The sequence below is a fragment of the Anarhichas minor genome, unplaced genomic scaffold (genome assembly GCF_050575085.1).
Source record: "Anarhichas minor isolate MPS153535 unplaced genomic scaffold, ASM5057508v1 ptg000136l, whole genome shotgun sequence".
In the NCBI taxonomy this organism is placed as follows: Eukaryota; Metazoa; Chordata; class Actinopteri; order Perciformes; family Anarhichadidae; genus Anarhichas; species Anarhichas minor.
The window spans coordinates 7489938-7507809 of record NW_027466582.1 but is presented as its reverse complement, the minus strand read 5'-3'; the positions used below and the strand labels follow the sequence as shown (position 1 = coordinate 7507809).

The window sequence follows — 17872 nt, the reverse complement described above, 5'->3', positions numbered from 1 at the left end:
AGGCCTTCTCTTGTGTGAGTCGATTAAAAAACAAATCTAAAACTACTTTTCTGATATAGATTCTCATTACTTTACCTTTAAATGACCCAATACTAGTTTTAAAGTGTCTCCTCTCCGTTCGTTATGTTCCCATTCAGGACTGAAATAGGTTTAATCAGTGAAATAATGGCCATGTTTGTTTCTCCTGGTCAAACTGTCAATTTACAGGCAAAAAGCTGAATCTGTCTATTGAGGTTAATTTGATGGGAAGAATTTGCACTCTTATTGTAAAAGGTTGCAGTGATTCTCTGTACCAGTTTCTGTATCGTATTCCATTAGTACGGCTTTTCTACCTGTTCTAAAAGCTATAATACAGTCTATAGTCAGTTCTGGTCCAGTTCAGGTGATCGTTCCTCAAAAACATAACTTTTTTCCAGCTGCGGATTAATACACATTTGGCCTGCTGTGAGTGAGTATTTCCAGCAACAAATATATTTCAAATCATTTCAGATGCTTTAGTTTGATGCACAGGGGAGCACTTTGGTTGTAATGGGAAATCAGTAAAATGTATGACAGGACAGACCAGCAAATAGCTGTCTGTTTGCCCTCCCTCCTACACTCTCTATTATCACCAGCACAGTCGGCAGCACGCCTACGCTCCCTCAATCTCTCATCCCCAGGTTAAACATATGCAAACAAGCCCATTATGCAACACTTCTGTGGGATTTAAAAGATTACTCTGGGCAGTGAATGCGTTCAAATATTCATTTTCACGTTGTGGTTGATATCGTAGCCCATTTAAAAACATTTTAAATGTGCCCTTCGTAGGTAGTAGTAAGTACAAAGTCACAAATTAGTCTGACCACTTTGATAAGTAACGCTGTTATTGAGTGCTTTTGTTATATTCTGGATTTTACTTTTAAATACCTTTTTAAGTGGGACTTTCAGTGAGTTATAATCTTACTTTTGGTCAATTGCTCCTTCTAAAATATATAAACGTTACAGTCCCTTTGCTTGATTGCTTGATCCTGCAGGTGAGACGCTGACCTTGTGTGCAGTTTCGCTTTTCATGACGCGATGTGTTAAGTTGCCTCAAGTAATGAAAGAACATGACTTTGGTCTGTCTGAGCCTCAAAATGCCAGATTTCGCTTTAAATTCTTTTTGGTTCTGAAGCAGCGGGACATTTGAGCTCACCTGCTGCAGGTGGAGGTTCAGTGTCAGCGCTCAGGTCAGGTGTCATTACGTACGTTTGGTCATCTCTTCAGGTATTGAACCTTCCTTGCTGCCAGTTCACTTGAGCCATATGACAATTAATCTACAGTAAAGCATCATGTCTCATAATAACATGATCATATGTTTTGTGTCTAAAATCTTAATTTGCAAAGTGACCAGTTCTTAAGTAAGTAGTTTCGATCATTTTATTAAAATTGCTAATCTTAAACTCTCTACATATTTATATTTACACATACAACATATTTCCCGGTGCTAAGTGACCTTGTGACTCAGTTTTAATTCAAACTGAATCTGTTTTTGAAGACTGATCAGTCATCTAGTCAAGACGTTTTTTCTGCCTTTTCTTGTTGGGTTCTGAGTTTTGTGTTTTTAACGTATGTACCTATTGTTGATGTTGTGTTTTGTTATGTCTCTTGTGGAATTGTTGTCAAGTTTTATGTATTTCAAATCCCCATCCAGATACAGGTGTTGCAAATTAGCATATATAGGCTATAAATGCTGTGGTGTGTGGCTTTTGAAAAACTTTTCCCGTTACAAGTTGTGAGACCGATAGACGATGGACTCCGAGACTGTGACTTAGGGGGAAACAAATATGACACTTTCACACATACAGCATAACATCTCATACTTTTAATCATGGCACATGTTTATGCATCTATATTATTACAGATTTAAATCACTCCTGCTATGCTATGCTCATGCTACATCGTTACATTTTATACTTTAACCTATAGCTTTCATCCAGAGTGATGCGTAAACGTCTCTTAAGCTTATTTCTTTGAAATCCCTGCTAACAGTAAGGAATGAAGACATCATGCTCAGATAATAATGAAAGTCATATTTTCGAGTCCTGGCTGAATTTGTCCCCTCCGCACCAAATTCTACATTAGTCATCATCGCTGTAGTCAGAGTGGTGAGTAATCGTTTAATAAGTAAAAAGGAGTTTCTATTGAAAAGAAGATGAGAGCAAAGTCAAGTAGAGGGGGGGGGTGGTGGGAAAGTGTTGGACGACCTTTTAAAAGTTGAGCCGTCAGGTTCTGCAGATTACACAAGTCTCTACCGTTCTGACCGAGGTTGAGTTTGAGGGGAAAGTAGAGGCGTATCAAACAAGGTGAGCTGATGGTGGGTAATGAGGCTCAGTAAGTGAACTGGCTGCAGACACCTTCAGTTGTGCACCAGAAACCTTTACAAACATTTACATACACAAAGGCAGTTTCATCTGCCAGGTCAAATTGACATTTCATTCGGCACAATACCTTCTCTCCTTGCCTGAGTTGTTGTAATGAGCTTTTAAAAAAAAAAAGAGAAAAATCCAAGTTGAGCACAGACAGGCTATTTGGAAATGTGCTTCTTGATGTTTGATCATTTTAAAGCTTTCTTCTCCATTAAGAGGGGACACTGCCCTTTATACATGTTGTTTAACTTCTAAATTGAACATAATTAGTGTGAGTACAAAGTTGAAAACAGTGTGTTGCTGTCCATAACACGTATTCAAGTCATTGTACCTTAAAATATGTCCCTCACTCACCATGTCACACAGTGGTTTTCTGAGAAAACCAAGGGAGAGGAGTTAATGCCCCCTGGGTTGTGTTTAGGGCTTCTCTCTCTCACACACACTCACTCACTCACACGTGTGTGTACACACACACACACACACACATCATGCATGCAGCACATACAATACAGCCAGCAGGCCGCACATGCAATGCACACCCACCTAGAATCTGGTAAATTACCCATTACAAATCCTGATAGCTTCCAGGCTTCTAACAAGCACTCATACAGTACCATCCTGTGCCAACACAAGCCTCCCCCACACGCACGCACGCACGCACGCACTCACGCACTGTGTGTTTGATCAGGCCACGGGCAGAGAAATGAAGGCAAGTGACAATAGCTTTTATTGCAAAGCAGTTTTTATGTAGCTGATGTGGGCTTGTCTCTGCTTTTCCAAGAGATAAAGCGTGCGTTTGGGTCTGGTGCTTGCTTGTCTGTGTGTGTGTGTGTGTGCTCATCATGGTAAACTCCAGTGTCTAATAATCAAATAGCCAGGTAGGCGGTTCCAACGTTTTCCCTGGACACCACTGCACTCTCCATGGGGAGCACTATCATAAATTAATGCCATGCACTATTGATTTTCTTTGAGTCTGTCTTTTCTTCGACCATCTGTTCTGTACCTCAAACATTCCTATATAAAAATGACAACCCAGAGGCAAAAAAATGCTATTTGGGTGATTACACAATCAATAAATCCAAAGCATTTTCCATCGAGCTCATGGCTAAATGAGCAATAGTAATGTTCCTATGGAGAGCGTTTGCTACACCGCTGTAATTAATGAGGGAATCGTTAGACTGTGTACTTTGGTAATTGCCTGGAGAGCTGCTCAGGTCTGCACTGATCAAGCATTACATAATTCAAACATTGCTACCAGCCCCTGTTTAGTCTAATGGATGTAATATTAAAGGGAAGACACATTTTAGTGTTGTTAATATAAACCTCCGCAAAAATAAAAAGTCCACTTTGCTGCTGAGAATAGATGACACCGATGCTAAATGTATTTAATGACTTTTGTAAATCATGTTACTGTATGAAGTTATGTCTTTACTACCTCCACACGTTTGAAGCAGTAGGCTTTGTGCTGGGTTAAATCAATAAGTCCAACTGATGGACATTAAAAAGATGTGTGAATCCTAATTGTGTGCATTTAAGGTCTAATTTCACATGTTTTATGAGATTTATAAATTCATACTACAAGCTCTTGACTACATAGGAAATTCAGATATTTGTATATCATGCCTTTCCAGTAACTGCACATCTGTAGCTCAATAAATGCTGCTCTTTACATATAAAGATGTGAACCAGTACTTGACATCATAAATAATCACCATCACGTGTTGTTCTTAACTGTTTCCAATTAGTCCATTGGCCAGGTATGATATTATTATTATATACAGATGATTTAACAGAGCAGCAGCGTGCTGATGTAGCTCTTAACAGTGGGCTCCCGCTAACATAAAAACATTGACATGCAAATTAGTTGTTTTTCAGGTGTATAATTTCCAGAATGTGTTTATGCAAGTTGAATAACTTTTATCTGATATACTACTTGGAGGGTATGTGAATTGCAGAATGCCAGTATACAATAACGAATGCTAAATTTAAGAAACGTGCCATTTACGACATTTCCGCTTTAAATACTACTGTCACCTATCGCCACAATTCGCTTTCTGAGGCCTGTGAACAAACAGGTGTTTGCCTGATTTGGTGGGTGACTAAAAGCAACAGCTGTTGAGGTAAGGGAAAAAAAACAAGGTGAACAAACATCTCTTGCTCTCAGAGCGCCCAGGCCTCAGTGTGCAGTCCATTAGTGCCCTCCAGCATCCCTCACCTTTCCCCGACATCGTGATCAGCTTCAAACCGACTGAGGGCGTCACAGCTCTCAAAACAGGAGATTATTACAGTTGATCGTCCACATGAGGAGCAAGTCATTCGCCATTAATGCGACAGGGAATGACCATTTATCATATAGAAGAAAGCATTCTCTCACTATACTACTCCTGAAAATATCATTTATTGGACATCTAGGGTGGTGATTCAATAAAAAGCATGTAATAGCTTGGCATGTAAAAACATTTACAAGCAGAAGATATCTGTGTATGTATCCACACACGCTGGCAGGCCTGGTCTTCAACAGTATTCTTGTCCCTGTGTGGCACAGTGATGCCCTGAACCACTACCTGTTTAAACAGCCAGGCAGATAAACTGCTGTGTTTGTAAGCTGCTCAGGGTGCCAGGTTTGTTCATTCAGTCTTTATGGCGCAAGCTGACAGGGCGAGCAGCCAGACTCTTTTATCATCGCTCTTCTCACTCTGTCACACGTACACACACGTGCCCGGGGGCTGCTCTGCTCCTGAATCCTCATTATAGATGTTGACGAGACCAAGAGAGATAAGGCAACAGACTTCCGCAGCCTCAGTTGTTGGTCGTATGGTAAGCTACATTACACCTGCTCATCCGGACGGGGAGGTAATCAAAGCTGCTAAGCACACGTGACCACATGGCACATGTTTTAACACATTTGTGGTATCTCTCTCTCTCTCTCTATAAGGCTGTCTCACTCACACACACACACACACACACACACAGAGACTGAGCAAACAGGACTCAAACATGTGTACATTTAAGCTACTCTCTGGGACATGGTACTTGCTTTCTTAAAGGTGCCATTAGTCTCTTCAAACAGACCCACCTGAGCTCCAGAGGAAGAACCTGGAACGAAGTGAAGAGGATGCAAAACAAAAAAAACAAAAAAACAAGCCGAGTGCAAGGAGTCTTTGGAAGAAACGTGCTGCAGTAATGACACACGATGGAGCCACTGCTGGATTTGATTTTGTTTTTTTTATTCCTCTTGTAGAAAATGCACATCAAAGACAATACCATACAAAATAGAAAAATGGCACACAAGTACTCACAAGTTGAAACATTTAAACACAATAAGGGCTTTACAATACTGCTTTGGCATTTCAAAAAACACGGACTAAAGTGCAAGATTTTCCATTCCTTTTCTCATTTAAGTACATTCACAGGTTTGTTTTGTCTTTTTCACAGAAGTTTCTTGTTCACAGCATTTCAAAAATCCCATCCTAACTTGTGTTGAGACATAATAAAGTGCAGATGAGAGACATTTCTATCTTCACATTCTTTTTTATTTTATTTTTTTTATTTATTATACTATATTGATCCCTTTAAGGGGGAAATTTGTCTCTGCATTTGACACATCCCTGTAGGGAGCAGTGGGCTGTGGGCCAATGACAGGCACCCGGGGAGCCTGGGGTTCAGTGTATTCAGGTACACTTCGACACGTGACACGTCCCAGTCGAGGATCGAACCGTTGCCAGACAACCCGGTTCCCAGACAACCCTCTTAACCCAGTGAGCCATGGTCGCCCCCAAAAGCATTCACTGTCAACTGTAAGCAGATTGTCAATGGTCATAGAGTGATTTGTCTTTTTGCTCCGTCTTTTTTCACACACATACATACACTCACACAAAAAGAGCCCTAGCACCTGTTTAGACCTCACTTGGTGATCTGGAACGGTAGGCCTTGTTGGACTGAAAGCAGCCACAGAGAAGCACATGGAGGGAGCGCTGGATCTCTGTGTTCCTAAAGGCGTAGATGATGGGGTTAATCATGGAGTTGTATGTGGCTGGCAGCAGCGTAGCATAGGTGTACACTGATGGATACTCCCTCTCGCCTACCAGGCAGTAGATTGCGAAGGGCAGCCAGCTGGCACCAAATGTCCCCAAGATGATGGCCAGAGTGGAGACCCCCTTCTTAGTAGCGACGTAATGCGACGTGGCAAAAAAGTGCTGCTGGAGGGCGATTTGGTGGGCGTGGTGGCACACAATCTTGCAAATCTTGAAGTAGAGCGTCAGCATGAGCACAAAGATGATGAAGAAGGAGGTGGCCAGTAGCGTGACGTTGCTCCGGGTCAAAGGGCGAACGATGCTGCAGGAGGCCGGATCGTCCAGGCAGTTCCAGCCGAGCACCGGCAGCAAGCCCAGAAACAGAGACACCCCCCAGGTCCCCAGTAACATCAGATGTACGTACTGCAGTGTCTTCTCTGAGAAGTATGTCAGGGCGTTGTAGAGGGAGAAATAACGGTCCACTGTTATGGCCAAAAGGCTGCTGATGGACGCAGTGAAGGAGGCCACCAGGAAGCCTACAGTGATAAGGCTGATAGTCTCAGAGGAGATCACATACTGAAACACGAAGTTCAGGATTAGTCCCATGCCGGCCAGCAGATCTGCTGTGGCCAGGCTCCCAATCAGCACAAACATGGGAGTCCTTAGTGTCGGCGTGTAGAAGATGATTGCTACAACTATGGCGTTCTCACAGGCGATGACGGTGCCGGACATGCAAAGCATAATGTCCCACGGGTTGATGGGGAAATCTAACGGGGCGGTGGAGAACTCCAGACTGCCATTGTGCTCCGAAGAATCAGCCTCCATCCATGGGAGAGATTCTCCAGCCGCAGGAGTCGCAAAGGAGTCGTTCACCACCAGAGACTCGTTCATCATCTCCACGCTGTCGTCTTTTTGTCCTGATGGAAGTAGAAGTAGATTGGTTTGTTAATTATGATCTGAAGGCAATGGTGTTTGCTTGTAATAGCCAATGCAAAAAAGTATATAACAAAGCACATCATTTACCAATACCTACAGCATTTTTATTTTAAATGTAAATATAGCAGTTGTAGGCTCAGACTATAGACACTTGTAGACAATCTGTTGCATGCCAAAGTTGATGAAAATCCACCCTAAAACATGTATTTTTGGTAATTTCTATAGTATCTGCTGTACAGCTCTTTTAGTTTGTAAATTTGAGTTGAGCAGCAGAGAAATTCCTCTGTGATTTTGGGGATGCTCCATTGTGAGTAAATTCTGAAACAACTCTATCTTACTTGTATTTCAAACTAGAAAGCCCTGCATCCAACTACAGCTGATCTATAAGCAATATCTCACATATAAAAAAATTCAGTTTTAGGGTGGATATTCCCTTCTGAAGTTGTCGTAGTGAAGCCGCAAAAGCTTCATGAGCTTTCCGTGGTGCTGAAATCCCAGCACTAAGATCCGTAGAAAGCTAAATACGGACAAACAAAACATGACCCAAGTCGTCATAACTTCGTTTAAAAATTAGATTTAATGCTTGTATTAAGACTTGCAGTGTAATTTTGGTGCTTAATAACTATATAACTATAACTATTCAAAATCGAATGCTCAGTGTCTTGATGTATTCCTCTAAATTATATCATAGATTGCTACAGCGATGTTTACAAGTTCATTCCGACATAAACATTTCTGAGAAGTATAGAATACGTACCTCCGTGTTCAAAACGTTATGCGCTGAGATTTTCTCTGAAATTGGAGCCCCTCGTCCGATGGGTAAGTGTCAAACAAATTCAAAGTGAAGAGGATGCAAAAGGACTGCAACCCTTTCTGTCGCTCCTCTGGACGCTCTCAAGTGAAGCCCTTGATTTTGTTGTGCTTCCCACGCATGGGACAGACACCCAGGGCAGGGCTGCTGTGAAGCATTGGCCGGTGTTCAGCTCGAGGAGAAAGGTGTGAGTGAGGAGGACGGAGCATGGAGGACGAGAGGGGAGCGACCAGACACGGAGATTAAATCCTCCTGAAGGGGGGAGGGAGGGAGGGAGAGAGAGGGAGAGAGAGAGACTCCCTGATACCAAAGCTCTTGCATTTTTCAGCGTTTTTTGACTTAGAAAATGAAACTATAACTTCTTCTTCTTCCCTCAGTAAGACTCACATTTTGATCTCAGCGAAGTAGTTGAGGATCAGGTGCAAAAGCACACAAACAGGTGTCAAGTACAAGCAGCATGCATATTGGGGAGGGGGTGGGGGGGATAACCTGTAAAAACAACTCTTCATGTACATATGTTGTAGATTAATACTTTGAAAGCAAAGTCTAGCGTATCAAATCAATTTGTCTTAAACACCGGCTAATTTGCCTTAATTTCAAAGGAGAATATGTGGTTCATCTTCTTTTCAGGTGAACTAGACCAATACTAGTCTAGTTACGTGGTTACTTTAGTGTTAATCATGCTAACTAGTATGCTAGCTGTCTGAACAGTAGGCAATTAGACACATTCATGTATTGGAACTAATATCATTAACAATAGCTCGCATTAATAGAAGGCAGCCAGCCAAAAGCTGACACAAGTTACACCTGTGTTTAACACGTTAAAAGGAGAGTTTGTCCTGAAATGAAGTGAGAGTGAGTTTATAACAAGAGAGGACAGATACAGGGAGCTCATGTAACAGATGTTCTGGACCAAGAGACTTTCTAACAAGCTAATGCACCATGGGAGGAGTGTTCAGTACGTCAGGTAAATGCTGTGCATTTGAGAAAAAACATCTTGTTATACCCAGTAGGATATTAATGCCGTTACTTTTTATATCTTTTCTTTATATATATATATTTATATATATATATATTTATATTTATATTTATATATATATATATATATATATATATATATATATATATATATATATATATATATATATATATATATATATATATATATATATATATATATATATATATATATATATATATATATATATATATATATATATATATATATATATATATATATATATATATATATACACACACACACACGTGTAATAAAATATAAACAATAAACCATAAATGTAAAAAAAGCTGTATCTATTGTCTTACACGCCAATTAAAATATACAAGCGTGGATGAAATATTGAGAGCCGGGTTGAGGTAGGGGGAGATTCAAAGCAGCATGGCAATATGGTAACTAGTTTTAGTTTCCAGGAAACAGGTGTTTGGCCACCTTTTGTCAGCAGAGAGGGGGTCGTCTTCATTCATAAGCTAAGCGGTCACATGAAGACCCCAGCGACTCATGTCAGAGACCAGGGCAGATACCCAACCACACACACAAGACCGAAATACGGAATAATTGTTTTCTATGATGGACGAAACCAAACAAATTAAATTTCCACCTCAATAGAAGCACTGCACCCCCGGTGCCACACACACACACACACACACACACACACACACACACACACACACACACACACACACACACACACACACACACACACACACACACACACACACACACACACACAGTTATTTTTGTGAGGATTACTAAGAACAAGCTGCCTTTAAAAATATCCGTGACGAGATGCATTTATTCATCCATACCCATGTGTTGCTGAGAGGTTTCAATGTAATGAGACACCTGCCTTTCTAAACATAACACATGAGAAAAACACAGCCTTACTTAAAAGACCAAAACAGCCCCCGACCGCCTACAGTCCCTCTGCCCGCAAACACAGAGACAGCAGTGCTCTCCTTTTTCCAAGAGTGCACACATGCTCTCACAAGCTAGAGCACAAGCACACCCTTTACCAGATACATTAAGAGATTGGTAAGAGGATGGTGGAGATGAAATGTATCTGTGACAGCTGAACGGACACATCGCAGGAACACGTTTACTGAAGAGACATAACACCTCAATTCATTTACCCACAAACGTCTAATACTTCTCACAAGAGGAAACGCGTTCACCCAGGGACACTTACACACTTACACTTACACACACACACACGCGCTCCTTGAAAACGAAAAGAACCCCAAAAGGAACAATCACATAATCGAATACGTCTGACCGACCGTACTGTACCTGCTTCTCGGCAGATGTCATCTCGACCACGATTTTATGATAATTACATGATTGCTAATAACATTACGTTGAGAAATGAAACACTCGTGATCACGGATGGTGGATCTTAAGTTTAATACCAGTATGTCATCCAAAAAGGACTTTCATAGCCTGAATTCAACCTTTACGAATATTGCAAAAGGTAAAATCACACCCACAGTTGTATTTAGGTGATTTTATTTTGTTTTTGATGTCCAGTCAAACATTTCATCGGCGGTTGGGGTCTTCTCAACTCACTGTGAAAAATACTTGCCACCCTTTATACTACTTCATTCTTTCTAGCAAACAACTATTGGTCAGGAATGCTCAAAATTCTAAAGCATCCCGGGTCAGAACAAAAGCAAAGCAGCCCGACTTGATCTACAGTATATTCCTCTAATGGTCTAATCCAGCTAACAAGCATCAGAGTAGAAAGGTAAAAGCCTCTTGAGTCAGCTGAGAAGCTTCCAAAGGAGGAAAAAAGGGGACTGAAGGACACAGACTGCGAAGTGAGAGACCGTCTTCTCTTTAGGTGAATTCCTGGTTGTATTCTAGAGGTCTGTCGTGCACTCTTAACATTTCACCGCACTCCAATCAAGAACAATGCCGCTGCAAATTTGAAAATATGACGCATAATCCGTCATCTGGAGTTCATTTGCTTATAAAAGCAGCTTATTCATTTTAAGTCCTCGTGCCGTTCTCTACATCACATGCTGAAGCACCACTCAACTGATTTTTAACTGGTGTACATAATAATCAGCTTTAGACAAATCTGTGTGCAGTTTGGTAAACTAAGAATAACTTAAAACCCACAATGTCAAAGCATCAGTGATGTGTTTCATCTGGATATACATTTATAGTACATGAAGGATTTACATCATGTCAAACCCCCTATATGCGGGGGACCAGTATTCCCTGGGGACCTCTAGTGATCTGTAATAACTGTGGAGGTTGTCTGTCATCACTTATACGAGGCCCCCTGGTGATACTAGTCCCGTGCAAAGAGGGCTTAAAACTGTTGTTCCAAAAAGCTTTTGAGAGCAATTAAAACAAAACAACGTATATCCCCGTCATGGCACGATGGTTTAACAGAGTACATTTAAAAAATAAAGCTAAACTCAAAACACATCTCAGGTGGAATATTAAATCATCATAATCTTTGGGCCTGCCATCATTGAATTAATTCCAACATTTAAAAAGGTGTTAAATATGGGATTCAGATCATATCTATTGTCTCCACAACATGGCGACGGCTGAGCCTGCGGCTAGCAGCTAACGGTGCTAGCATCGGGAGCAGTGCAAACAATGGCGACAGTGCTAACGGAGATGACAGTGCTGACCTGAGGGGGACCCGGAGGGTGACGAGCGCGTTGTGACAACACACAGAGGGAGAGTGCTCTCTGCTCAGGTAGACATTACTCCACCGCTATATCTGAACATAGCAAATAGCTGTTTACTGATAAATTAACTAGATTAATTTAAGATTCAAAACACTTAAGAATTTAATTTAAGTCCAAAACATACATGTAATTTAATAGAGTTTATTAAAAGAGTTGCAATTAAAATTGAAATAAATAAAAAAAGCACCATATAGGTAGCCTGTTAAAAAGAAAAAGAAATCAACGTGGTCCAAATGTAGGACACATGGGTGGTACATGCGCCATTATCTTCATTAAGCAAAATGTATTCACAAATGCAAGAAAAAAAAATGTCAAAATGGAAGTATGTGACGGGATTGGATCTGCCAATCTGGGTTTGCATATATTGGTAGCAGAGATCCAGTCCATGTTGTCCGTGTCTTACATGTATCTGTTCTTGACGTACTCTCTGTACATCAGCATGTCCTCCCTGCACAGCACCCTCAACTGCCCCTGACCCATCAACACGTGGCTCTCAAACTCCTCGCGGCTGTCTCTGTCGACCTGCGGCGGAGAAAGGCCGTAGATGCTGTCCTCCGGGAAGCAGGACACCGGCTCTCTGAGAGAAAGGGACGAAGACATGGGGCGGAGACATGTTCAATTAATGCCACGAGATCATCAAAAAAAAACACAGCAAGGGCTAGAGAAATGTTGTATTCCAACTAACATCATCTCATGAACATCTGCTGGAGAGGGTGAGTCATTCAGAGGACTGATAATGGAAACAACAAGAGGATTGTCGAGAAGGCTGCTTTCACTGCAGAATTACTCAGTCAGCCAGTTCAACAGCAGCCGAGGCCCCAGTGAGCTGCTGCTCAGACACACGGCTGCATTATAAATGCACTTCATTGGCTGAATCACAGCCACAACAAAGGCTCTGGTAGACCAAGGAAGCCTTGAGATCAATATGGAACGAAGTGTCATCATGGAGTCCTCAACTAAGGGTTTGATGTACATTATAATAATATAACTAGACCTGCAAGTAAGTATATTGAAACTAAAGATTTCACTGTGACGAGGCGACCAAGAGGCTGAGAGGCTTTAATATACAGTACATAAGATGAACAGCTTGAGTGCCATTAAACCATTTTTCAATCATTTTTTTTAAAGTCAAAAGGGAGTATAGCGAGTTTTCTCTCAAAAGCTTGAAAACGAGACAGACTATTCAATTAGCCTTTACTTTCTTCTCTCTATCAGGTAACAATTAAACAGGTTTTGCTCTGTGAAACAGACACGTTTTGATTTGCGTTCTGTCTGAAGACTTGTGGTGACTCTTCACACACAGCTGACATCTCAGCAGCTCTGAACAGATCATCTTTATAGCCAACATGCCAAATGATGTGAAATGTAGAGTGATGCAGGGATCCTCCAGCTACAAAGAGGTTTTCTTCCTACATTGTCACACTTGCAGAAACAGCAGTATCTGCAAGTGTGACAATCTGATCTTTTTTTAGTCATAATTGTGCATCCATCTGGATCTGTGACTTAAAAGCTGAATATAATTTGAGGAGGAAACAAATCAACACACCTCTCTGATACCTCTCAGCAGGTATCCGCCATATCGTATATCCTTTCCGCTTTTATCCTCACTGATTGAGTCGGCTTTGCTCATGCCTCATCGGTCAACAAAGGAACTACACAGAGGGAGGATTCAGACTAAAGACTCCAAACGGGGAAAACATGTTTGGGGTGCTGTGAAAGTGTCTTAAAATAGCGCTGTTGCACAACAGCAGACGCACCCGCCGAACCTTGCGGACCTGGCACGAGGATGACATAATTGGTAAGGACGGACTAACGAGTGGACGGAGTGATGAAAGGTAGAGATATAGGCGGGCGAGGAGGGACGCAAACTGAACAAGGATGAAAAGACATTTTGATTCCCAGCTGACTGAGGCTGCTGTAAAGCCAAAAACTGTATGTCTACGGCACATTCATCTAAATGGCATTTCCTTTGAGCAAACATGCATGTACACAAAAAGAGAGCTAGTGAAGCATAGTGAGCTGGGACGTACACAACTAAGGACCTCCTCCCAGCAGTGTCAATCTCACATGAGCTTCAACCTTTCTTCTTCTGAATAGTGACCTTTGGCTCCATCTGGCTTTATAGAAAGTTGTGGGCCATGACAAACCTTTTAACTCACCTGTGCTCAAGAAAAACCCTGACACATGGATATGCTTTTGCCCTTTCTTTACCATTCTTAGATTCGGTACAGGTATCATTTCATCGAGTATGTTCCATCCAAGCTGTGCAGCTCAACATCAAAACCCATCTGGCTAACTGGATGTATTGTTAGGGCAAAACAATAGAACAACCTCTCAATCCTCTTGTGCACTGCTGCCTCTGGGCTCTTTCTCTTCCAAAAGCCTTCACTTAAACATCTTTCATCTTCAGATAAAAGGGTTATTATATTAAGTAGGGGCTTACATGTGTAAGAACACTGCGCTGAGTGACTGGTAAACCCAGAGCATATCAATAATATTAATACTTAGGCTGCTGGAGCCTTATGTTTAGCATACAGACATTAGAGTGGTATTGATTGTCTCATCTAACTCTCAACAGGAAAACAAATAAGAATATTTCCCAAAAAGTCTAAATATGCATGTAAAATGTTTAAATGTCTGACAATCATAACTCAGTAAAAAATTCTGCCTGTTGTATGATTGTGCATACAATATCTACACATATGCATTAATAAAGAAGAGCATGAGAAGAAGTAAAAGAGGGGGCATAGACTCTTGCCATCTATTCTCTACTCTATTCGCTCTGATAAAAGCGGAAATTGCTAATGAGGAAATTGCTAATGCGTCTGTACGGCTGCACATTGCCATGAGGAAGACGACGGGGGGGGGGGGGGTTAAAGAGGTTTGTTTGGCGAGTTTTTCTCTTATCCAAAGTGAGAGTCGAATAGGTCAGAGGGAGCCTCATGCTGCTCAGATTGTAATATTTGTGATGTGTAATAACTGGCTAAATAAACAAAACTGACTTGACTACTGTAGATGTTGAGAGGTACTTAAAAAGTGTCATTTTATAACAACTACCGTATTTTCCGCACTATAAGGCGCACTTAAAAGCCTTTAATTTTCTCAAAAAACGACAGTGCGCCTTGTAATCCGGAGCGCCTTATATATGGATCAATTGGTTAATTGGTTGATCCATACTGGTTGTACACGGCGCTCTGTCAAAATGTTTCAGTACGACTGGTAAACTACAAAGCCGCACCGCGGTAAACACCGGTACTGTGCTTACTCCTAGTCCAACACCACTTGTGTGTATAAAGACCCCAAAATGGCACCTTTCAAGAGACACGCTTACGACGCTATTCTATTCTATGCGCCTTATAATCCGGTGCGCCCTATATATAAAAACAGTTCTAAAATAGGCCATTCATTGAAGGTGCGCCTTATAATCCGGTGCGCTTTATAGTGCGGAAAATACGGTACTCATATTGCAACGTATTGCTTAATATCACACGTGTGTGAGGATTATTGAGTTTGGGCACATATGGGTAAACTTGTCTTTTTTTTTGTCACTGTGTGTGTGTTTGGGTTAATTTGTCACATGTTTTACTCACAAGCAGATGATGTTTGCCAGGTTTATGCGTTCAGTTCTTTCCACCCTGTGCTGGCTCTCGCCCAGATGTGCAAACCTGCAGGGAAAACAAAAAACGCAAAATGAAAAAGACACCTATTGCTACAAAACTGACAAAAATCGACAGTATATTTTGATTCCTGCCTTGGATATTTTGTTGCATGTCACACCCCTCTCTTTCTATCGCTCCATCTATCTCTCTCTCTCTCTCTCTCTCCTATTTCTACACTGTCACCTGTCAAATTATGGCATAAATGCCAATAACAATTATGTAGAAAAGGTGAGCAACATATCTGTTGAGATCTCAAATGTCATTAAATCTCAAATTTCACCTGAGGATATTTTTCTCTCGCAAAGACACAATAACATGCAACTGTTGAGAGTTCCCCTCTGGCTCTGGCTTATGATTATTTAATATTAATGCACTGATTAGCAGAGCTTTGGCTGCAGCTAACATCTTTGGAGCAATTTCAACTCCCACCCTCAATAATGAATGCAGTTTCATTCTCATTATGTGCCACTACAGCAGGGGGATATGAACGACATTCTTCGTCCAGACAGTAAAGTACACTGTCAAGATACGCCGCGCTTTATGGAAGTCATTAATGTATAAGTTTATTTATTTGCTATAATATTAGGTGTACTTGTTAATCCACAAATGTTGATTATCGCTTCAAAGACAGGACCATACACCACACTGAAATAACACACTGGGCCAGTTATCCGCAGGGGGCTTAGGATGGCAGAGTGAGAGTAAAAAAGAGCTATTAAAGCTCCTTCAAAGACGTCGCATTGTACCATCCAAAGAACAGATAGTTGTGTTCATTTTCAGAGCCTGATGGCGGCTATTCACTGTATCTCATCAACATGGTTGCGAGCAGGCAGGAAGAAAGGACAAAAGGAAATAGAAAGGACAGAAAGAAAAATAAACTGGCGGGTGAAAGGAGGGGAGAGGGGGACGAACAGCAGTGAGGTCAGAAGTGTGATGCACACAGCAGGGCAGAGTTGACAATGTCCCTTTTGCAAAATGACAGATATCCCCCCCGAGGGGGCTGCTGACACTTACTGCTTGTTCCTGTTTGTGTGTGTGTGTGTGTGTGTGTGTGTGTGTGTGTGTGTGTGTGTGTGTGTGTTACTTTCTCTAGCTAGCAGCGACTGATCAGCAAAACATGAGAAACACGTCTCAATATGATGCAGTTCAGTTCAACGCCAATGGAAACCTCAATATAATATACATTTTGTTTAATGAATACCTGTCTGGCAGTGTCAAAATAAACTGAACATTATTATCTTTGTAAAGGTTGCATTGGATTGCATTCGATTTTAAAATAAAGTTGTTAAAGCCCTATACACTCTGGCTCAGTGTGCATTCATTGTAATATCAAACGGTGCATGTATGTGCCAGCGTTGTGGTTATTACCTTTGGTAAATGAGCAGGTCTTTCTCAGCAGGAAACGCAGCCAGATTGAGTCCATAGGGCTCCTTAACCGACTGCTGCTGGATCTCCTGAGGAGGCGAGCAGGCAAAGGTAAGAAGCTACAGTACACGTGTGCAGGTGACCAAGACAGAAAAAACACAAAAAGAATTTAACAGAAGTTTTACCACAACTGTAATCTGGCTAACAGCCAGCTCCTTCAAACAGCTAATCAAGTAGCTGCAACTCAAAGCGTAAAATCATACAGACAAGGTCATGCGGTTCAGCCGCTTCCCTACAACCGATTCACCACTTAAGACGGCCCAAGGAGTGTAATTTAACTATGAATGTAATTTGGTTATTTTGTGTCTGATGAGGTTTCATGTTCAGAGACAGTGCCCTCCTGGGGGTCCTGCACACAGCGTCCAACGTTTAGAGGGACATCATAATTATAACAAACAAAAGGTCAGACCGGTTCGAGCTGATTCTAAAAGGCGTTATGTGAGACGATTGTGTAATCAGAACTCTTTCAGTCATTAGGGAAGTTTCAAAATACAGAAGTAAAAAAATAAAATAAAATAAAATAAAATAAAATAAAATAAAATGTAGGTAAATCAAGTTGTAAGATAATAAAATATGAAAACATATGAACATATGAACAAGACCTTCAATTAAAAGTGTGATTAAACAATGAGATGTGGCTTAATCGCCTAAACTATTACAAAATAAAATAAAACTATTGCCAATGATAATTCATCATTACACAATGCTATGAGAACAGAAAGAAAAAAGAGAACCAATACATATTTCCAGATGTATTTCCTCATCAGGACATGCTATGACTTATGTTACGTTTTTCAGTTTCTTAGGAAACAAGCAATCAAGCCAAATTAAGGCCAATAAATAAAAAATGATTTCAGCATTTCATTTTTTTAAAGGTTTATCAAGATTACCTAATCAAAGGGAGCATGATAATGA

General features: G+C 41.1%; 2 protein-coding genes across 4 annotated transcripts in view; both read right to left on the bottom strand.

Annotated features, from left to right (window-relative positions):
- Nucleotides 1–1815: 1815 nt before the first annotated feature.
- Nucleotides 1816–9162, bottom strand: gpr6 (G protein-coupled receptor 6). Of its 2 annotated transcripts, none has more exons than XM_076084684.1 (2): nt 8094–9162; nt 1816–7317 (listed from the first exon to the last, which is right to left on the bottom strand). In XM_076084684.1, exon 2 carries the CDS (start codon nt 7292–7294, stop codon nt 6284–6286), a length of 1011 nt encoding a protein of 336 aa, XP_075940799.1. In that variant the 5' UTR covers nt 7295–7317; nt 8094–9162; the 3' UTR covers nt 1816–6283. The 2 variants fall into 2 exon arrangements, with proteins under 2 accessions (XP_075940799.1, XP_075940800.1); XM_076084685.1 differs by having other exon boundaries at nt 1816–8399; nt 8535–9162.
- A 2836-nt stretch (nt 9163–11998) lies between these two features.
- fig4a (FIG4 phosphoinositide 5-phosphatase a) overlaps nt 11999–17872 on the bottom strand; it is a 36321-nt gene continuing 30447 nt past the window's right edge. For both annotated transcript variants that reach the window (XM_076083743.1, XM_076083744.1), the window contains exons 22-24: nt 16901–16986; nt 15464–15538; nt 11999–12450 (exon numbers count right to left, since the gene is read on the bottom strand). In XM_076083743.1, coding sequence (XP_075939858.1) covers nt 12273–12450; nt 15464–15538; nt 16901–16986 — 339 coding nt within the window. In that variant the 3' untranslated portion in view covers nt 11999–12272. The remainder of the gene's footprint in view (nt 12451–15463; nt 15539–16900; nt 16987–17872) is intronic.

Excerpts from the sequence above, each read along its gene's own strand:
- gpr6 (XM_076084684.1), bottom strand. The coding sequence starts at position 7,294 with ATGATGAACGAGTCTCTGGTGGTGAACGACTCCTTTGCGACTCCTGCG.